This window comes from Chrysemys picta, chromosome 3, assembly GCF_011386835.1.
Source record: "Chrysemys picta bellii isolate R12L10 chromosome 3, ASM1138683v2, whole genome shotgun sequence".
Classification (NCBI taxonomy): Eukaryota; Metazoa; Chordata; order Testudines; family Emydidae; genus Chrysemys; species Chrysemys picta.
The window spans coordinates 99,148,924-99,172,558 of NC_088793.1; the positions used below are offsets into that span (position 1 = coordinate 99,148,924).

General features: G+C 40.1%; 1 protein-coding gene across 7 annotated transcripts in view; it reads left to right on the plus strand.

Annotated features, from left to right (window-relative positions):
• LAMA2 (laminin subunit alpha 2) overlaps window positions 1-23,635 on the plus strand; it is a 470,353-nt gene that overhangs the window by 336,059 nt on the left and 110,659 nt on the right. For 6 of the 7 annotated variants that reach the window (XM_065588564.1, XM_065588566.1, XM_065588568.1 and 3 more), the window contains 5 exons: window positions 6,488-6,622; window positions 7,686-7,810; window positions 12,616-12,702; window positions 13,653-13,846; window positions 23,174-23,316. In XM_065588564.1, the coding sequence (XP_065444636.1) occupies window positions 6,488-6,622; window positions 7,686-7,810; window positions 12,616-12,702; window positions 13,653-13,846; window positions 23,174-23,316 (684 nt within the window). The remainder of the gene's footprint in view (window positions 1-6,487; window positions 6,623-7,685; window positions 7,811-12,615; window positions 12,703-13,652; window positions 13,847-23,173; window positions 23,317-23,635) is intronic. The other variant, XM_065588563.1, reaches the window with a different exon arrangement.

Below are 23,635 nucleotides of genomic sequence, written 5' to 3' on the forward strand. Positions count from 1 at the left end.
ATGTGCTTAAAGTTAAGCACATTAAACTTTGCTGGATCAAAGCCTCAGCGCCTGAATTGTGTGAGCAGTGGAAGTCATTGAAACTTGTTGAAAGAGGTTAGGTGTATACAGTAGAACCTCAAAGCTATGAACACCAGAGTCATGGACTTATCGGTCAACCAGATACCATGTGGAACCGAAAGCAATCAGTCAGGCAGCAGGGGAGACCAAAAAACCCCGAACAAATACTGTACTGCCTCGGGCTTTAGCTCTGGGGTTTAGGGCTTCGGCCATGGGCGGTTACGGCTGCAGCTGCGGGGTGGGGGGCAAGCAGCGGCGGCTCCAGGCACCAGCACACCAACGCATGCCTGGGGTGGCAAGCCGCAGGGGGGTGGCCTGCCGTTCACTCCGAGGGCAGCATGCCTGCGGGAGGTCCGCCGGTCCCGGGGCTTTGGCGGTAATTCGGCAGCGGGTACGCCGAAGCCGCGGGACCAGCGGACCTCCTGCAGGCATGCCACCGAAGGCAGTCTGACTGCCGGGCTTGGGGCAGCAAAAAAGTTAGAGCCACCCCTGGGGCCAGGGCTTCAGGCGGGGATGGGGGCCTCAGATTCTGACCCTTGGGAGCACCAGGGCTCAGGGCTTTAGACCCTGGGGCTTGGGGCTTCAGCCCCGCAGCTCAATTCCTTGCTTAAGCCCCATGGGGGGCGCTGGGGCTCATGAGTGCCAGTTTCAGTCCCAGCAGTTCCCCCATAGCTAAAGCCCCGAGCCCTGTCCCCCACCCCCAGCCGAAACTGGGAGTGGAGCTCTGGGGAGCCCCGAGCCCCAGTGCCTGCTGCAGGGCAGAAGCCAGGAATGGAGCTGCAGGACTGAAACCCTGAGCCCGTGCCCACTGCGAGGCTGAAACTGGGAACGGAGCCTCAGGGCTGAAGCCCTGAACCCCAGTGCTTCCCTCAGGTCTAAAGCCCTGGGCCCTGGTGCTCCCATGAGGCAGAAGCCCTCAGCGCCCCTACCCCCAGTCCTGGCCCTCAAGGGTCAGAAGCTCATTACCCTCCCACCTGGAGCTCTCTCTCTCTCTCACACACCCACCCACCCTGTGGCTGCAGCCCCAACCCCATTGTGGTTGATGTCCATAACGTCTTGTTCAGAGTTACAGACCATTTCAGAGTTACGTTCAGCCTCCTTTCCCAAGGTCCATAACTCTGAGATTGTACTGTATTAGCAATACCTTGGTTGTTGTGCTATCACTCTTCTGGAGGCTAGCTTACAAATATCACTTCATGACTATTTCTTAAAATGCTCAACTACTGCCACTGGCTTGGTATTTTCTTGGCCAGTTCTCTGCAGTGAATTTGAAGTTAAGTACTTGGCAAAACAGCCATGAACTGACAGAGTATCACACATTCTTATTTATCACTGCAGCTGGGAGGATGCAGCCAAAAATTGTCAGTGAATTTTGAATGTTTTAAAACAAATTCCTTTTAACTGCATTCACATCCCTTTTGCTTGTATTGAAAACATATTCTATCAAAAGCATTTGCAGGCAGGAGTGTTCCCCCAAAACCAAGATTTTTAAGTGGATATTACAATACCTTTCCCTGTAGTGACTTTTGAATTTATACCTGTGCAGATTCATATTGAAAAAATTAATCTAAGTGATGCATTCATCCAGTCAGGGAATAGAAACAGGTAGCCTCTGGGTTCAATAAAAACAGCTTGAATTTTGAATATTAAATATTCACCGTGAGTCATGAACAAACTATAGACTAACAAATATGCACAGTAGTTATTTGGTGAATTTCATGTAATTTTCAGCCCATGAGTTGTCCACAAACAGATAGTGATTTCTTTGAAATTTTTCACCAGACAAGTTATTTATTATTACACCCCAAAAAACTTCATTAAAAGAACACTGTTAACGTTTCAAAGTCAAACACCCAAAAGTAGAGCTGTGTAGAGGATGGAAGTTCCGTTTCATTAAGTATTTTGAGTTTTGGAAATTGGGCTTTTGTCATAACACCCAAATCAAAACAATTTTTTTGAATCAGGTCAAAATAAAACCTTTTCATTTCAACCTGACTCAGAATTCTTTCAACTTTTCAATTCTCTGCAAATTTTGTTTTCATTTTGAAAATTGCAAGCAAACCAAAAAATCCATTATTCACCCAGCTCTTATATATGGTAATGTAATTAGAACAGTATCATAATGCACACTTTCTGGGGGGTGGGGGGGGACGGTAAGGTTGAAGTTACAGAGATGCCATTTCCTGCTTAATTGTGCAATCTTAATACTCTCACAATATATATTTTTAATAGAATATTCTATAAAGGATTAAGCCCCCATATTCCAATAGGAAAAGAGAAAGATCTGATACCCAGTTGCTTTCTAGTATATGCTAATGGGTAGTAAAGCTTGTCCTACCATCTGGAATCATTTCTACTGCTTGGTTTAGTCCATATCCCAAAATTGCAGTTGTAAGATCTATGCATATAGTATTTTTGCCTCAGATATTTCAGAGGTGACATTGGTATCCAAAATTTGTATTCAAGTGCCTTCCCAAAATATAAGGATGAAAGAGACCTTTCCTGATAAGCACTGCTGGTATCTTTCAGAAATAGTTGTGGAAAATGCATTCAACATCCTCATAATTTACTTCATATTATAACCATATTCTGGGTCATTTCATAATTTCCAAATCAATACAGATGAGAAGAATGTCAATAGTATATTAAACAAATGAGTTAGAGTTTCAACTTAGGTGAGGACTTACCAAAATTGCACATTTGTACCCTAATCCTGAGGGCTCTCAGCACTTGTAAAGGGTTCCACTGTACCAGTTTGTTTTGGACAAGGACATTTTTGAGGGGAAAAACTAAGAATCTATAGTAAGGAGCAAAATTACTTCCACTTGAGATTATTCCTCTAAATTAGAATTCCTCACAAGCCATGGTAAAGGCAGATAGACTGTTTCTGTGCTTCACTGATTTTAACATATTCTAACCCAAAATAAAAGTGAGTTGAGATTACTTACTTCTGACTCTAAAGAAAATAATAGTGTTTCTACTTTCTCTCTTACTTAGATTCTTGAATGGGTCACCAATGATTATAAACTTAACATACTGCTACAGACTTTTGTACAAGCACAGTCAAGCACATGTCAATTAACACTCCACTCAAATATCCCACTTTTGATAGTGCAAAGCTGCTGCATAGTCTTTACTTCGGTTTCCCTTCTGTTTTACTTTGCATCCATTTTACTACCATGTAATGGAGGCAGAACTTATCATAAAATATCAGGGTTGGAAGGGACCTCAGGAGGTCATCTACTCCAACCCCCTGCTCAAAGCAGGACCAATTCCCAACTAAATCATCCCAGCCAGGGCTTTGTCAAGCCGGGCCTTAAAAACCTCCAAGGAAGGAGATCCACCACCTCTCTACGTAACGCTTTCCAGTGCTTCACCACCCTCCTAGTGAAATAGTGTTTCCTAATATCCAACCTAGATCTCCCCCACTGCAACTTGAGACCATTGCTCCTTGTTCTGTCATCTGCCACCACTGAGAACAGCCGAGCTCCATCATCTTTGGAACCCCCCTTCAGGTAGTTGAAAGCAGCTATCAAATCCCCCCTCATTCTTCTCTTCTGGAGACTAAACAATCTCAGTTCCCTCAGCCTCTCCTCATAAGTCATGTGCTCCAGACCCCTAATCATTTTTGTTGCCCTCCACTGGATTCTTTCCAATTTTTCCACATCCTTCTTGTAGTGTGGGGCCCAAAACTGGACACAGTACTCCAGATGAGGCCTCACCAACTTCCACCCCTTCAGAAAAGCCTAAATCCTCATCAAGAGTAGGACATGACCTCATTAAGACACCCTTAATAGGGTCTGGAGACCTGCTCCGTTGTACATGATACTATAAAACTGAATATCTTATCTATGAGGAACAAGGTAGGTGAGGTAATGTCTTTTATTGAACTAACTTATGTTGGTGGAAGGGGGCAAGCTTTCGAGGTTCACAGAGCTCTTCTTCAGGTCTGGAGATGGTAACCAGAGTGTACAAGCTAAATATAAGATGGGACAGATTGTTAAGCATGAGGGGTTGTAGACCACTTCAAATAAAGTGGGCAATTAACACTTCTGCAGTCATAGGTCAATGGAGGGTTAATAGGCAGCAGGGTGCATTACAAATTGTTGTAATGGGCTGTAACATTAATGTCTTGGTTAAGTCCATGGTTTTTAGTGTCCAGCAGAGTTATGAATTTAAGTTCCCAGGCTTGTCCTTCTAAGGTTTTGTGCAGATTTCCTTTGAGGGTGAGGACTAAGAGGTTAAATATGGAGTGGGTTTGTTTTATACCCCCCCTCACCAAAAAAAAGCATTTGCCCTCAGCTGATAGCGTGTTTTTATCTTTTATCATTTTTCTGTGTGAGTTCATTTGAGAGCGTAGCAATTGTCTGCTTTCACCCACATAGATGTTGTTAGGGCATTTGATGCACTGGATGAGATACACCACATATTGCAATAGGCATGTGTAGGACCCATGAATCTTGAAAGATGTGTCGTGGGAGGTATTGATCATTGTAGCACTGGAAATATGTTTGCAGGTTTTGCATCTGTTGTTCTGGCAGGGTCTGGTCTCACTTTGAGTTGGTTTGTCCTAGTCTCTGGGAGCTTTCTTCTGATGATTAGCTTGGCAAAGTTGGGGGGGTTGTTTGAAGACCAGAAGTAGGGGTTCAGGAAAGATTTCTTTCAGGATGTGGTCCCTCAAATATGGGTTGTAATAGTTTGATGTCAGGATGTGGTCCCTCAAATATGGGTTGTAATAGTTTGATGAGATCTGCTTCTCTGGTTGTGTGTCCTTGTTTGATGAAGGCTGCTTTAAGTATGTTTAGGTATGTATCCTGGACTTTCTCTTCAGAGCATATTCTGTGGTATCTCAGTGCCTGGCTGTAGATAACAGATTTCTTAGAGTGTCTAGGGTGGTTACTGGATCTGTATAGGTAGATGTGGTGATCTGTGGATTTCTTGTATATAGTGGTCTGTAGTATTCCATTGTTAAAACTGATTGAGGTATCCAGGAACTTGATACTGGTGTGGAGGTGTTCTAAAGAGAGTTTGATGGATCGGAGGTGGTCGTTGAAGTTGTGGTGAAAATTTATGAGGGAGTTTGGGTTGTCTGTCCAGAGGATGAAAATATCATTGATGGATGTGTGGTGCATTTGTCCAGAAATTCTTCCTCGAGGTGGCCCAAGGAGAGGTTGGCATACTGGGAAGTGATCCTGGAACCCATGGTTGTTCCCACGGTTTGTGTTAGTGTTATTGTTAAATGTAAAGTTGTTTTGGGTGAGGAAGAAATGCATGAGTTTGGCAAATGTGTTTGGAGTGGATTTCTGAGCTTTGTCTTGTAGATATTTGAGGCAGGCAGCAATGCTGTCATGGTGAGGGATGTTGGTGTTCAGGGAGGTGACATCCATGGTGGCAAGGATGGTGTTCTGAGGGAGGTTGTTAATGTTGCGGAGTTTCTGGAGGAAGTTGGTTGTTTCCTGGAGGAAACTTGCCCTTTAGGTGGTGAGTGGTTTGAGGATTGTTTCTGAGACCCAGTATTCTTTCAATAACAGTGCTGTTGCCTGATATAAGGGTCTGCAGCGGTTCCTTTGTTTGTTTATCTTGAGAGGCATGTAGAAGATCCTTGGGGTGGGTTTCTGGGGGTTGAGGTTGTAGAGTTTCTCTTATCTATGTACACTTTCTCCTAATGGGATGAAGCTCCAAAACAATCCTGTTTTGGTTAAATTTTTTTATACTGTCATAGCTGTGTGCTTTTGGAGATCCACATTGATATACTTACATAATAATGTAGATGAAGGGTTGGATCTTGAAATGAAGATGGAAGGTTTGATTTTGCACGTCAGCTTTGCTAACAATCTTTGGTGGGCTCTCAGAATTTTATTACCAAGTGGAAAAAAAACAGATCAAGAATAAATTTTATTAGAGCTTTTATTATTTTTAATTCTTTACTTTTATAATATTTAAATTATACAGATATAAATAATACCGTCATGAAGAAATTTTTTGATGAGTATCATTGGACATTTGCTTGTTTTCTATCAAGCAGATTTAGCTTGTCAAATCTGAAAAACCCACCAAGGAAAAGGGAAACCTAATCCTCCTGCTTGCTCCTTATAGCCCATGCAACAATTTTATTTTGAAAATAAACCTCTTTCTCAAGAAATGAAGGGAAGGATGCTTGATGCACAGTGAGAAAGACTGGGTATTTTGCATGTGAATGAAAGGTCTCTCTAGCTGTAGTATGAAAAGACTGGTGTCAGGGCAGTGTTCCAGGGATTTTGCAATAATGTTTCCAATTTTTGTTGGTTCTGCTATTTGTAAAGTACTGTATATTGTTTTTAACACAGCTGGAGGCCCGGCAACTTGTAAAAGCTGCTGATGGTGAAGATGAGCTTGCCGTACTCCCAGTATCTGTCCATTATGTGATGATCTGTTTTCCTTCTTGTAGGCCTGTTCTCCGGGATTTTATAGACTGCCTTCTAGATCATCTGGCAGGAGACCTGGCCCAACCCTGGGCACCTGTACCACTTGTCAATGCCATGGACATAGTAATATGTGTGACCCTGAAACCTCTATATGTCAGGTATAAATTGTAGGCTCTTCCTAACCTAGTGCACTATGTTCTTCTAAAATTAATCTGCTGTGTGCCAAAATCGAAAATCTGGAGGACATATTTTAATCTCGTGCTTTAAAAAGAGGACACTGTCAAGGTTTCCGGACCAAAAAAATGAACCTATCTTCAGAGTTTTCCCAGAATGACCTTCCTGAATTAGGGATTCCAGTCATGTAACATATTTTTTCTCCTCCAAACTACTGCTTGTTGAAGCAGGAAACCTGTTGAAGAAGGGTGCTCCTCTCTGGGCTGGAGATACAAGAGAACCTGGGGAATGGAGATAAAAGGGTCTGGGTCGAAGTGCCTAGGGAAATAGCAGCAATGGACTGGAGTAAGAAGTATGCACCTGCTGTTTATAGGGTTCCTGGGTTGGAATCCAGAGTAGTGGGGAGGTCCATCTTTCCTTGCCAGCCACAGGTAAAGGGGCATAAACCCCAAGCAGGGGACAGGCCTTATTTGGGAGCCTGAACAGAAGGGGTTCATTTGAATTTTGTGAGTGGGCCACAGGGCCAAACCACTGAAGACCCATCAAGGTCAGCCAGCAGCATGCAGGAGGCACCAAGGGTGAGAAAAGGACTGTGATACTGCACTTTGCCACTTGGAGGCACTCCAGAGGTGATTGCCCCATTACACCTGTAAGCCCAATATGCAACTCACTGTTTGTTTCACAATAAACAACATGCTATTCTGATAGACAATAACATGCCTGCATTGGTGACACATTAAGATGGAGTGTTAATTGTTTCTCCTACTTTGACAGCTGGAGCAGAGAAAGAAAGGGAAAGATAGATGAACAGGATGGGGAGCTGCAGGAATACACGTGGCTAGTTGCAGGCCTCCATTCCTCCTCCATGTAAACCCATATGTAACACCCACAGCATGTCTTCTGGAGAGTCTCAAACAAGGCAGCTCCAGTGACAACTGCATCAGAGACAGTAATGTAGAACTCATTCCAGGAAAAAGATCCCTTGTTTGACTCCCTTGGGCTGGGAACAAAATACAGTCCGCTTTCTTTCTCCCTCCCTTCTCACAGAACTGCAGGCACAACACTGCTGGCGATCATTGTGAGAGGTGCGCAGTTGGATTCTATGGGAACGTCCGAGGATCTCCAGAGGACTGCCATCCTTGTGCGTGTCCTCTGACCATTCCCAGCAACAAGTAAGCCTGTGGCATTAAGCTGCCTCTTCCAGCCAATAATAACGTTGTCTTGGTCTCACTCCGTGTCCTCAGTCAGCTGTACACAGTATAAGTGCAGGCTAAAAGATGTCCAATCCATTTTCACTAATTGATCTTGCTGAAAGAGTCAGGGACTGCTCCCTTGCTAATTAGTGATGAATAAATTAATAATGGGTGGAAAATGCAATGCTCCACAGCTAATGAATGTGTGTTACAAAAGATTTCTCATAAGTGAAGCTAGAGCAGAGCTCAAGTACAATGTAGCCACGAGGGAGTTGTAAATAGTCTTTCGCTCATATATTGTGTTGGTATAAATGTATTTCAGTGCCTTTCTCCTTCTGCTGTGCAATTTATTGATTCCTTATTTAATGTTACATGGGTTTTAGGCAATTTGTGAAGGATAGAATAGTTTAATCGCAATGCAGTTATTGCAGTATCCACTTTATTGGTTGCCTTATGCTAATGAACCTTCCCACCTCCCTCTTTCCTTGTTTCCCACAAATGATACTTGAGATTTGTTTGTTATTGTGGTGGGAAGCCCTAGGTGCCATCAGGAGTCATTCTTTGTTGCCTCTATAAGAGGTTTATGGCACATGAACTTTCTTTTGAAAGGCTGAGGGTATACAGCTTTCTCCAAAGCTATGTTCTGTGTTCTTTCTCACTGATTGACTTTTAGGATGTGCTAATAAGTACTTTGGTCAGTACACTTCCCCTTTGAGATGTCATCTTCTGTCTTCATCATTTTATAATTTTGGGGACGGTTTTGGTTTTCGGGGTAGGAACGGCTCCTATTTCCATCCTCAATACCCAAGATTTCATTGATCTTTCATGTGAAGCAAACGGCATCAAGAATTCTTTCAGAGTTCATAAGTGCTGAATCTAGATCAACCAAAGCAATTATTTAAGGATGATTCAAGGTGTTCCCTTTTCCTCAGGAAATTGCTGTGCAACCTCCATAGCTCTTCCAAGTCTTATCAGCCCAGCCAATGAAAGACTTGAATGTGACTTGAATCCAGGTTTCTTCTGTAGCAGTGCAGAGCTTTAACCCCTGGGACATGGTCGACCTGCCTTATTTATAACAGAAAACATTTTTTTATATTGATTAGTTCAACCTTAGATTTGATAACTGCCAGCCTGATTATATTTGTTCCACTTTCTCGCTACAAGCTCTTTGAGATAATATTAGCGGGGGGGAAAATCAGATTCAGCCACTCTGTTGTAGCCCCGTAATAATAAAACTACAGACACATAGGTGAAATACACACGAGCTGGTAATTGGATGACACAGATTGACACGATAAAATTTTTTGAAGAAATAGAATTCAATTATTTTTATTTTTAAAGTTTTACAAGAACACAACTAAGTTTAAGGCTTTAAGTTTTTAAAGATGTTTTTGTTTTTCTGCACAATCAGCATTCAGCTTCAAATATGATGAGCTGAAAAACTGGAGGGAGTAAGTTGCTTATGGGTATGTGGATCTATTTTTACGCAGTTGAAAATGTGTTGGATAATGAGTTTGTGAGTAGTAGATCAATTTATTTACATTTTATGCAAAGGTGTAATTTTTATTACTCATTCAAGCACTATTGATTTAATGCATTATAGGATGCTGACTGCAGTATACCAAAGGGGGGAGTTCTGGGTCACCACCACCTCAGTGCTTTTTCAGCATTAATCTGGTTTGGCATTCCCTGCACAAATACTTGGATACATTTTGTAGCACTGCACCATTTTAATGTTTAGCTTAGCGCCCCCCCCTCCTTTTTTTTTTAAACTGTGAGTACAGGATCCTGACTTACTAATATTCCAGTAGTATGCTACTGTACACATTTCACAGGTAAACACTACAGTCACCAATTTACCATACGCATATGCCATAGCGAACATAACACGTTATATTCTGCGTCTAAAATACACACATTCGCTGCTTGAGCTAAAAGAAATTATTCTTTCATTAGGGTAGTATTAGGGCAAGAATGTGTGATCATCACAAATGATCTGTCCAAAGTCTTTAATGACCTCTTCCTAGTCAAAGCTCAAAACCAATATTCCATCCCCATGCTCCTTGGTCTGTTAGCCATCTTTGACATCATCAACCATGCTCGTCTTGAAATCATATCCTCCCTTGGCTTCTGTTACTCTATCCTATCCTGATTTTTCTCCTCCCTCTCTGATCGCTCCTTCAGAGTGTCTTCAAGAGGTTCTGCCTCATCCTGCTCTGTCCTTGGTCCCCTTCTCTTCTCCCTCTACATCAGACCTCTGGTCAATCTCATCCACAAACAAAAAATCAGCTGTCACCTCTCTGCTGATGACTCACTGACCTACCTCTCTACTCCAGACCTGTCTCCTTCTGTCTAAACTGAAATCTCAGCCTCTCTCTAACATCTCCTTGTGGATGTCTAGCTGTCAGCTCAAACTCAACATGGCTAAAACAGAGCTCATAATCTACCCCTCACCTCCGAAGGCCTTCTCCCAGTACCACCATTCTGCCTGCCTCTTAGACCAAAACCTGGCATCAATAACCCATGAAGACAAGCCCTAAGATAATGACCTTTCCTATCCATGCACACAACTAAAACTCTTGTTCATCTCATGTCTTGATTACTGCAACATCCTTTTCTCTGACAAACACAGTTTTGTCCTCTTATATATATTCAAAAATATTCCTGCAAAGATAGTTTTCCTAGCCATTCACTTTGACCATGTCAACCCTCTTCTTTGCATCCCTCCACTGGCTCCTTTTCTCTGTCACACCAAACACAAACTACTCATCTTCACTCTTAAGGCCCTACATGGCCTGTCCACATGCTGCCTATCATCTCTCACTCATTATCAAGATGTCAACTCCCACTTCCAAATCAGCTCATGACGTCAGCCTCCATCGCCCGCTAGTTAAATTTTCAAACAAGCACCTTTGTGCTTTCTCCCTTGCTGCCACTCATGCTTGGGAGGCACTCCCTGTAAACGGTCTCAAAGCTACCTCCTTATAGAACTTCAAAACCCTCCTTCAAACTTTCCTTTGCCATGATGCCTGCTAAAAACTTGACAATAGTTAGGCTGCTGGCTACTCCTGGGGGGAATTCTGCGTCACTGCACATGTGCAGAATTCATGTCACCCACAGATTTCTTTGCTTCCCCACAGAAAAATGACTTCTGATGGGGAAGCAAAGGGAAGCTGCAAGAGTGGTCACCCATCCCTCCCCAGCAGCACAGGCAGGTTGTTTCAGGTGCCCGAAGCCGCTAGTAGAGACATAAATCACTGCCGGCAAGGGAGGGGGACTGGGCAGTCATATGTGTGAGAGAGAGACATTCTGACCCTCTTACTCGCTATTGCGGCATGCTCGGCGTGGAGGGGCAGGTCTTTGGGGGTGTTTCTGAGGAGGTAGGTGTGGGGCAGGCTCTGTCCCCTTAGGCAGAGCAGAATGTAGCAGCCTGCCTCCTTAGTCAGTTGTTCCCATTGTTCTTAGTGAATTCCCCCAGGAGTATAAAACAGTTGTAAAAGTTTTAAGGCTCCTTCACATTGCCAGAGTGGTATAAAGGGACAGCATGGCCTTATAAATGCTTATGGTGCTTTAGTGATTAGAACTCGTCTAAATTTTTGGACTGAAAAAAATATGCTCCATGAACTGTTTGCTACTGACCTTTCTGGTGATGGTCAGTAACCAATATAAATTGTGAGTTTGATTCCCCAGCCGTCACTTGCTCTTCAGTTGCCTATGATGTAACACTGAGCATATGGCTGCATATATTGTTTGACTAATAACTAGAAATTAAGGGTCAAACCTAGCTGCATTACTATTTGGGGTTTGGGGATTTCCTCTAGTGCTCCTCGCTCCCATTCTCCATCCATTGTATTGTAGTTTAAACAAATTACCTAAGTAATTGAAACCAGTGTGATTATATTACATTATTTTGACAAATAAAATATGCAGAATTTTGCAGAATTTTAAAATATTGTGTGCAGAATTTTTATTTTTTTGGTGCAGAATTTTAAATTTTTTGGCACAGAATTCTCCCAGGAGTAGCAAGTGTGATGAGACCACTGCCTATCATGATGACCAATACTTTCTCATTGTTTCATTGAATTCCCTTGTCTGTCTTCATCTATCTGTTGTCCCCCTGTCTTATACTTAGATCAGTGGTGGGCAGCCTGCGGCCTGTCAGGGCAATCCGCTGGCGGGCCACAAGACAGTTTCTCTACATTGACCATCCACAGGCATGGCCACCCGCAGCTCCTAGTGGCCGCGGTTCGCTGGGAGATGGAGCATCTTTTTGTTCTGTTTGTACAGCACCTAGCACATTGGTGTCCTGGTCCACAACTAGAAATCCTAGGTATTATGGTAATAATAATAATAATAAATAATAATCAGAAGAAGAAGAAGAAGTAACACTTCAGCAGCTCTGATTCTATCAGAGGGCAGAGGCACCCAGACACACCACCAGGCGCTACATTACAAAACAAGGACCAGAGGACATGGAAATCAGCAAAGTGTGGCTGAGGTGGGAAAATTTACTATTGCTGGAAAAACAGCAGAATTTTTCCCTTCACTGCTCACCCTTTGACACCATTCAAATCACAGCTAGGGACTTATAGAAGAATTGTTATCACTGATGAGTATCTCTCCACTAGATGCACATAGTAGGTACATAGTGGGTAAGAAAATCCTGATATTAACATTGAAGAGCAGACTCTATTACTGGCCTTGTACAGCTGCTTAGAGTGATATGGCATATCAATGGAGTACAGTAGAAATGGCTTTTTATTCTTTTTTCCCCCCTGGTTTAGCTTTAGTCCTTCTTGTGTTGCGGAAGGTCTCAGTGATTACCGGTGTACCGCTTGCCCACCTGGATATGAAGGCCAGTATTGTGAAAGGTATGGTAATTGTGTGGGTTGAGAGAGAGAGAGAGAATTAAAAAGGGGACAATGTAGAAAGAGGCATAATGCCTTTCAATGGATGTCAGTAAACAACTTAGCATCTTCTAAATATGCTTCTTTTGATAAGTTATTTCCTCTTCTATGTATGGTTTAAAAACTGGATTTATCAGGTAGTTTTTCAACTTCTATTGTAAATTGACAGTGAATAAACTCATTATTATTAATGCCAAAATTCTATTGGCTTAGTCTTTTTTTACTCCATGTTCTTTTTCATTGTACTCCAAGATCTAAAGAAAATGACATGTTTATCTAAAATTATGTAATATACATATAAATTGTCCCGATGTCATCCTAAAATTCCCTTTTTCACTATTAGAGAAGCCTTCTTGACCTTGACCACAAAGAAGAAATTTACAGTTAGATTTATTAATAACCAAAGAGACTGCAGTTGTTCTACCCATAACAACAAATAGCTGCATAACACAGTATGAATAAGCTGATCACAGTTAGCAAGAGATTATTAGTACAAATTTCACTTTTAAACACAACAGCCAGGCGGTCTCTTGGGTAGAATTTGGAAGTCTCTTGATAAAAGGTAGATCATGGAGGGAGATTTCAAGTCAGTCTGTTGTAGGGCTTGAGTGTCTGCAAAACTTTCAGGGAGCCTTAGGCCTTGGCACCACTTTTGCTCAACCCTGCTGCCCTGATTGAAACCCACATATTGATTACAGGATTGTGCCTATAATTAGTTGGTCAGGTGGTATGCAAATTGTTCCCTTACATAAATATATATTTGTTCATAAAGCGCCAAAAAAAAAAACCCAACCCCAAGACTTGTGCTTTTGGGCACTCAACTTGGTATAGTCTTGCTAACTGCAGACAAGATAAATATAATACACTATGCATTCTTAAGAGGCCAAATCTGTGTTTATATTTATAATGTCTAGATGTTCCCCTGGCTTCTCCGGTGACCCAAGAACTCCAGGAGGGTCCTGCCAAGAATGTGAGTGTGATCCGTACGGTTCACTGCCTATCCCCTGTGACCCTGTCACCGGACAGTGCACTTGCAAACCTGAATCCACAGGGTGGACTTGTGCAGGCTGCAAGCACCAGCATGTGCGTGATGGCATGGAGTGCATTTGTACGTATATTAACATTACCTCGGGGGGCGGGGGCATTTGTGGTGGTTTGTGTTGCATCTCAAGAACTGAATCTTGCTGTGGTGCCAATCGATTCTGTAGCTGTTTTGTTTTGTTTTTCTGAAAATATCCATCAGACTTCTCATTTCCCAAGCATTCTGGCCTCCAATTTTCACAAGCCTCAAGCTGCTGGGAAAATCTTAAGTACAGTTTAATAGCATCATTGAAAATCCACAACAAGGCTCTGAAGGACTTCTTTTAGTCAGTTTCAAAGTTTGCAGTTTTGCCAAAGGTTGGGGATGCTACTGTGACTGATTAAAGATCTGGGTTTATTGAATATTTTAGTATTCTCCTAAATGTTTAATCAGCAGCTCCACTGCTTTTTGCCATGAATCATACATAGACTCTGAAAAGTATTCATCAAGGCTTATAGAAAGCCTTGGACATGCTGGTTCACAACCTCCTGTTGAAATTGAGAAGATAGAAGCAGTCAGGGTACAATCTATTCAGGAACAAAGAACGTCTTTTGTTTAAAAGATAAAATGAATAGCCAATCCAGCCTAAAACACTGTTGAGTTACATTTTACAAAACTTATACTTTTTGCCCTTGCTTTCAGTTTTTATGTGTTCAGATTGTCTTCTCTTTTATTATTTTTTGTAATTTGGTTTCCATGAAATTGGATATTATGTTTGTTCTGAGCCCAGAGTTTCATTTTTCTATGATAATTCTTTATGTATTATCAAAAGCACATAAAAATCAGGTTGCAGAATGTATTCTTGGACACTTAGTCAATCATGAACTGAAATAAGGCATATTCTTAAAAAAAGAAAATTAATAGGAACTAATTTAATTGTGATTATTTTCCCCCTCCAGGCCGTCACATCATTGTTCCATTTAAAACAGAATACAGATAGAGATCCAATAAGCCCCTGTATATAAGATTTTTATTTTGTGCATACTTGAATATATTGGCAGGGCACAATGAACTGGTTTTAATGTTTTATCTGAATTTAATCTTGTTATTGAATTTTAATTGAAGCTTTTTTCATTTTGTGATTATCTTTTCATGTGAGGCTCATATAACACCAAAGCAGATAGGCACCATAAAACTCAGATTTATTTTCATGTTGGGTAAAATCCTGGAGTATTCGTTTAATCGTTACCATTAAACCAGCTAATATGTAATCAGGACAAATTGCAACCGTGCAACACAAACAGTGCAAAACAGCCTAAAAACCTAAAATTGACGTGGAATAATGTAGCAGCTCATATCTATCAAGAGCTAAGTATGCCTTTCGTTGTTTGAGAGGATGAATAGTGGAGTCGTGTTTAAAGTATACTAGGCATAATGGGCCTGATGCTTTAAGGTGAAGAACATTGCAGTCATTTGGGCTTTCAGAATCTCTCAGGAAGTGCTCAGAATTTGGCAGGATGAGGTTTATAAGTGTGCATACAGTGCTGGCTCTGTTGAATGTAGTACTCCCGCTGCACAGGAGCCAACATTGCCTTGTCAATGGACAGAGAGCTAGGTGGGAAACTTCAGTAAGTGCTGAAAAAGGACACTACACTCTCTGTATAAGTCTGTTAATATCTTCATATAGAGAGAATGATAGACAGACCCAATATACACCAATGTTATCGGGCTTGGTTCTCTGTTATCCCGCACCTTGTCTTTTCATTTACATCGGTGCAACATGAGAGTAAAGTGCATGTAAAATGCTACCAAATCAGAATAGCAGTGTTCTACACCCTCTCTGCAGTGTTGTAAATAACAGCACAAGGTGCAGGGCAATGGACCATCAAGCCATGCTGTATATAGCCTCCTACCTATAAAACATTGACCGCATTTTCCAGTGTGGCATCTACAGTAAGCCATATAAAGCCATAGCTAGATACCTAAATGGAAGAGGCCTGATTTTCAGATTGGTTGAGCATCCAAAACTCCCAGTGATGTCAATGATAATTTGTAAAATACAATACACCGTATTCATGCAATATTAAGGAAAAATAAGTCTATGCTTATTGTATTACTTATTAGTAATAGAGTCAAAATTGTCAGTACAGCCTCAACTCAGCTTGTGTTTTTGTGTGTATCCAAATAACTTGCATATATACAAAACAACATTAGTACTGAGTTTGCATGTGCAAATGGGTTTTAGCATTTGCACACTCAAGTAAAAGTGCTCAAAATTGCATGTAGAAGTGCCAAGTTGCAAATGCACAAATAGAGGTATTTTCTCTAATATGTTTTAATATGTGGCCCATATTATTCCTAGTTGTGCACCAGAGGAGACTAGTATTGAATAATATAAATCAGATATCACTCTACTCCCCATTTCCACGGGTCTGTCTGCTCCAGTGGCAGGTTGCCGATTCCCCAACCATAGTGGAAACCTTAGGTAGCCTAGAGCCAATATAGCCAGCTCTATGCTTCTCCCTCCTAGCCCATCGAGGGCATTCTAGGGGCATAACAGACACAAGGAGTGTTGGTGATACACTGCTGCACTCCACTGATCACCAGCTGTAAAAGGGCCATTGCAGAGAGGCATCATTTAGAGAATCTCTGAGGCTTTGCCCATCTCCCCAAGCCCATAGCTGTGTCAAGTTTAGCTCTGGTGCAACTGAGGGTTTGGCCCCTTTATGTTGTTATCCTTCAGCTTGCACATATAAAACTTTTTTTTTTCCAGAAAACACAATAAAACCCTTATGGCTAACCACTTTCAACTGTAATAAAATCATAATAATATTGATTACCTGACTAATAATGACTAAAATAGAGCAAATTAATGCCCCATAAGGAATATTATATACTTGCAATATTTCAAAAAATGATATATGAGTATTTTCCTTGGATATTTTTCTTCCCTTCAAATAATTTCATTTTAAATATTGGTGCATTGGTGGTAATTGCAAGAATTGAGATGTAAAGTCTTAGATTATTGGATGGTTTTAAAATGGTTTAGCTTAATGCAAATATACATAAACACATATAAGTAATATAAATTTAAAGCATAGTCTTGTTAAACTATTAACATTTTGGTCTATCATATTTAATATTTGTCCATTGATTTTGGATAGTTAACACCAAATGATTTCTACTAATTAATATTTTGGAAGTGTTCTTTAAATGGCAGTACCATATTTAAAAATAACACACAGAAGTTAAGAAATACAAATTGAAATCCTATTAAAAGTAAACTTTTAACCAATTTATTACAATGTAACATTATTTAAATGTAACATTTATATTTAAGGTCTCTTTTATACTAAACATCTTAATGGTGGAACAATTTAAAGTAACTAGGCAAAAAAAATCCCACCACCAGAGAGGTGTGTGTTTGCATTTAAATAATCATATTTTTGACTGAACATAAAATTTATTTATTTACAATATAGTGTCATCTTGTCTAGCAACTATTTCATAACATCATTTTTGTTGCTTAGTAGGTAGCATTTTTGTCAGTGTTGTTTTGTAATAATTATATTTTAGAGAGCCACAGGCAGAATGGAAAAAAGGGGATTTTTTTAAAACATACAATTGTTGTACAAAGGGAAGAATTTGTTTACAGTCACATAATAACAGAAAGATAATTACATGTGGATAGACACATGGAATAAAGCTTCTTATTACATTCCCAGAACAAAACAATGTTAGGTCTAGTCTGATGAGCAGTTAGAGCAATGATGAGAAAAATTATATCCAAAAATAAATTTCTTCTGAGAAGTTCAATAGTCAAAATAGCCTAGTATGCCTCTGAATTCATTCTAAGCTATTTATTTATTTTTAAATAAGTAATTTTGGTACTAATATCATTGCCCCCTATTGATTGGTTCCAGCTGAAACCATCAGATTTTCAAAAATTCCAGGAAGTGAAGAGTTCGTATGCTCAGTGTCATGCTGAGGAGGCCTCCATAGTAATTAATATACATGATCCTTGAAATTTGGGTTCTTATGTAGTCCAGTTCTAATGTCTTATTTTCCCCTTTTTGTTCAAACAAACAGTAGCCTTCATAACCAATAAGAAAATTAGCAACAGAGCTTATTTTTAATGATGCTGGGAACAAATTGTTTAATTTCAAATATGAAAAATTTCTGCCCAGATTTTCTCTGATTACTCATATATATTAGTTTTAATTTGTAATAATTTACTCTGCTTAGGTACCCCTATGATGTTAAATAATAAAAATATCTATGCATTTTTCACCACTATAAAATGTCACCATTGACCGACAGCTACCACAGCTCAGTGTCAGAGATCCAGGCAACACAATATCCTACTTGTAATAGATATTAGTTGTGGTATCTCGGGTATGGGGGTGTAAATGTTGACCTTTTGACAGTGACCACTGTATTTCAGAAATATGTGCTTCTCTGTCAGATTTAAAAAGGGATGGTCGCGGGGCCGGCGCTTCCCCTAGGCAACCCTAGGCGGTTGCCTAGGGCGGCAGGATTTGGGGGGCAGCATTTTGCCACCCTCGGCAGAAATTCAGTGGCGGGGGGTCCTTCTCCGGGTCTTCGGCAGCAATTCGGCGGCTGGTCCTTCACTCGCTCTGGGACCCACCGTCGAAGTGCCCCGAAGATGCGGAGCGGAAGGACCCCCGCTGCTGAAGACCCCAGGCCCCCTGAATGCTCAGAGGAAGAGCGCTGTCGCCTAGGGCGGCAAAAACCTTGGCGCCGCTCCTGGATGGTCGCAATCCTTTATGCCCATGAGTAACTCAGTGTATGGGTGTTGTCTTTTTGCAGCTCTCTGCCCCTTCACCTGGATTAGATGGTTTTGGACATAGAAACATGGCCACAATATGTAACTTGGAGTTTCCAAAGTTCTCACGCTTGTCCTCCCTCCCCCTTTCTCCTCCAATATGGCTTGAGCCAAAGCCTACTGAAGTCAATGAAAATATTTCCATTCATTTCAATCGGATTTGGACCAAGTCTATAGTCTGTTGCATCTTATCTGAAATTAGATCCTGATCCTGCAAAGACTTACACATGCTTAACTTTACGCTCTGCAAGTAGTTCTAGAGACTTCAACTGGACTTCCCAGAGTGAGTCATTGGAGAATTAGGATCTTAGATTGTAAACTCATCTGGACAGGGACTAAGACTGTGTGTTTGCACAGTGGCTAGCACAATCCTGATTGGCCCCAATCCTGATAAGAGCTTCTAGGCTTTGCTGTAATAGCCATAATAAATAAAATAATAATTCACCTATTAAGCACTTTTCAGGGGATCAATTATATGTACAATTCAGGCTCATCTGTAAAAGTGTAGTCACAATATTTTGAGATCTGCAGCAATATTTAAACAACAAATCCTTATCCTCAGTTATATACTGCCAACATGGTACTAATGTGGAAACAAAGACTTAAATGAAAGGGTGAAAAAGAAGAGGGAAAGGGAAAAAATGTACGACAAATAGAGAAGCTGGAAAAGATATTTAATTATACAGAATTTTGTTTATTTAATTTAACCCTGTGAAAAGAGATGGACATTGCACTACACCATGCAGCCAACAAACCTGCAACTACTGCTGGAGAGAGAAAATTTGAGTGAATGTCCTGCCATCAGCCCAGCAATTCCCAAATTCCCCAGTGATGGGGTAGCATCGTCAGCAGATGGGATTGCAATCCTGTGTGAAGAGGATGCCTTTTTTCTCTACAAAATGGCAGACTCCATGTGGCATGACTTCGCATGTATGGTTCATGTGAAGTCACGCTATGCAGAGGACAGCATTTTGTGGAGCAAAATACCATCCTCCATGCTTTCTGAGGTGGCATGAAGCAATGAAAACGGGGTTATGAAAGCAAAAAGTTTGAGAACCACTGCACCAACCTCTACATGTTTAAATCTTGCTAGCTACTGAGTCTCAGCCATCTGCAACAAATGGGGGATTATGAACAGTGGAGAATAAAAGTGAGCCATAAAATTTTGATCCAGATCTGGGTCTGAGTTTTCCCAAAATTTGGAGACGTAGAGATCACAGGTGAAATCCTACCTCCAATGAGGTTAATGGCAGAACTCCAAATATATTAAATGAAACCAGGATTTCACTTCTTTTTCCCTAATGAAAAAGGGGTGGAGATTATATAAGATTAATTAGTTTAGTGAATGTTCTGCACAATCAAGAACGACATTTGGGATTGATTCCAGGTTCACTCTCCCACTCTCTTTAGTGGCAGTGCCTGGGATTGCAGAAAGAGGAGTAGATAGTAGTCAACATTAAAAAATCAATAATTATCAGAGGTTGCCATATAGTGATATCAGAGATTCCATGGATTTCCCTTATACTTAAGCTGGGAAATAACTCTGTGTAATATGATGTGTTGGCACTTCAATGGTGATGATAATATTTAAGACAAAATTCTGGGTTCAGTTACACAATGCCAATTTCAGCCATAATATTTTGCTATCTTTTGTGATGCAGAACTTACACTGACGTGAATGAGTTTTCTGCACACTTAGGGAGAGTGGCATATTAGACTTGAGGTATTTGTAGTACTAAGAACAAAATTATGCTCCCAGACACTGTCGGTTTGCCTTGCTCTGGAGCATTCACTTTTAAAAAAAAGTATCAGCATCGATCACCTCAGGAGTGAATCCGTCTCTGCCCTACTCATTCAGAAAAAACCTTTAAAAGATAAAGCATTGTATAATAATGATTCAAAACACTAGAGCTTACAGTGGTTTAACTACAGTGTTTTGGATCATTATTAGAATATTCCATGTGGGTATTTTTGTAATGGAAATTCCATGTCATATGAGAGCTTGAAAGGGAAAATAAACAGAGGAAAATGAGAGATCTTGTGAGATCTTTATGCCATACAAAGGAATTCCAGAAAAAGGAAGACTTAATGGAGAGACTTTAAAATATGATCTGATCTGTGTGTATTGGAAAAAAAATCTGATTCCATTATCATTATCTTTTGCTTTTTTACTTAAAATAGGTAAGTGGGTAGATGTCTGTAAAACATGTATATCTGAAGTGTCATTTATTATGAGATCAGTGTTTGTGAAACCATTTTTCTTTGGCATACATGCTTTCTGAGATGCTTTTCACTAGGAGATAAGTCAGAATATTTACAGTACATATGATGCATGAGAGATTGTGGTGAAAACTGAAAATACAATATTTTGTATTAATTGCCAGCCGAAAAGATTGTAATAGTGACGGCATGATTTGCCCCTTACACATGTGCACAGCTATTATGATCTGAATTTAAAGTTGCATTTGTTAATATCAGACAGTGATTTATGCTGACAGTTTTATAGATAAAGTTTTGGAAACATTTAGTCATATAAAATACATTCATACTCTTTAAATATTTGCTATTGCTCCAGTACATTCAGACTGTGTATTGGAGTAACTGTCTCTTCTCCTCAGCTGTGGTCCTGACTTGATGTAGTTCATCTTTTCAGCCTGATTATCAAGCTAGAGGTGTTAATTTATATCGCTTGCTCACAGAAAACTTATCAAATGACAGTTTATTCATTGAGAATACTTCATGTTATAAGCTATTCAAATTTTTCCTGTTACGATAAATTAAGTTTGGTTTTAACTTGCAGCCCATTTAAATTTCTAGTCTCTTCAAAAATATTGAGGGCAACTAGAAATTTCTTATTGTTTTATGTAATATACAAAATAAAATAAATCAGAATAAAATAAAATATCCCTAAAAAAATCCCACACTTTAAAAGAACACTGTATTTCTCTTAGGCAATGGATGTACACCCTCCAAAATGGCTATCAGATCCGTGTGTCTTCTTGATCAATTAGGAGACAGATGTTGGTATATAAAACACACAGCTTGCCGTAAATCATGCCTTTATCTTATGGAAATATGTCTTCTCTCTCTAAACAGAGATGACAGGAGGTGGGCCAGAAATAGGCTTTTTGACATACAGGCATAAACCAAAATATAAGGGCCTTCATTAGAATAATGATAATGCACTTCATCTCAAGCAACAAACTATTGAGACATAGGGGAAGAATTAAATGAAGAGAGGAACTCTTCTAATAACAATATCTATTCTCCTTCCAGTGTGGCTAGCCTACCTACTTCTTACTGCACTAAACCAACATCCATTTTCTCTCATGCCTCTCCAAGTAGCTCCTTGGTGTATTAAACCAGTATCCATTCTTCTTTCTACATCCACAATTGGACCAGCCCCCTGCTTCACAATTCCACTGGCCTCACCTGATTTAGAATGAGGGAACATTCTGATGACTGTGACTGAACATTATGAAAAGCAGAGGAGATTTAATCTACACGGAACAATAGATTTCAGATGAAACTGTCATTCTGCATTGAAAATCATCTACCATACATCCTATTTTTACAAAGATGCACATTTTGCTTAATGGTTTCCTAGCCATTAGGCAGCTTAAAAGGGTGTTGTTGAGTGAGATAATTACATCCTTGTAAAATTTTAGGCACAGCCCTCTGTGTCTCTTAGCATCCCCAGTGTATTCATTGTTTCACAATTGCTCCACCTTCCGAAATGCTGTATAGCTTTACTGAACCTATGTAACACGTTTGTGCATGATGATGAGAGACTCATACTCCTAGAGAGGCAGACCCATAATTTTCTGTTTACAGGGTGAATAATTTTCTGTCTACAGGGTGAATAACATTAGACTATAAGGTTATGTTAGCTTCTTTTAATGGATGATAAAGTACTAGGGAGAAAAGATTCAAACGCCTTTAAGGCATATGCAGTACACAACAGTCAAATAAATTATAATCTGAATAATGAAATGAGGTAGAGGAAAGCACTAAATAATGGGAAGTGATCAGCATTTTCATACTGACCCTTTCTGCAATCTGCATTGCAGTTTAACTTGCTTGGCCGTGCTGCTATGTGTGGTGTGACTATAAAGTACATAAATGACATGAATTCAAGAGGTTTGCATCTATTCAAATACATGGCAGCACAATCTTTTTTCAGTTCTTTTTTTTAGTGCTCTTTAGATTTGCTGAATTACCTGCCTGCTTTCTCGAGACTTCCTCTAAATTGCTCGCCGAAATTAGGATTTTGTACAGGCTAGTCTATAACGTGTAATTTTCCCCCTCTTTATCCCAGGTAAGTCTACAAATTTAACTTTATAGGTTTTATATCATACTGTCCCATTATCAAGCTCTAGGCAATATTCCCTAGCTATTGTTTTCATATTTTTTTCTAGTACCAGACATTTGTTGGGTTTAATTATCTGAGATTGGTGGCATTATCTTTCACAGAATGTAAGTGTACTGTAAAAGATTTCAGACTCAAACATCTGCCTTAAATGCTTAACAGGAATAAATATGCTTTACTGTCCCTATCCTTACCACAGTTTGTGATGATGAATGCATAGGACTCCTTCTAAGCGACTTGGATCGACTAAACCAGATGACTCTGAGTGTCAACCTCAGTGGCCCGCTGCCTCCTCCATATAAAATGCTGTATGGCTTTGAGAACACGACACAGGAATTAAAGGTATACGCACAGCACGCATATATCAATCCAAGGATTCAGTACAAACATGTATACATTTGCCCGTACACATAATCACAGCTAGAGGTAGGGGAAAAGAAAAATTAAAGGTTTAATTACTTCAAACTTGTCACAGTTGGTAAATAGTTATTACAATTATGTATTTTGACTTATGATAATAAGTAAATCATGCAGTGGTAATTTATGTTTGTTCACTTGGATGGAAGGAAATATATGGCAGGCATAGAGAAAATGAAATGAAATTCTAGTAAAAATAAATAGTATTCTTGTTAACAGACCATAGAGCAGTTACATTGTAGTG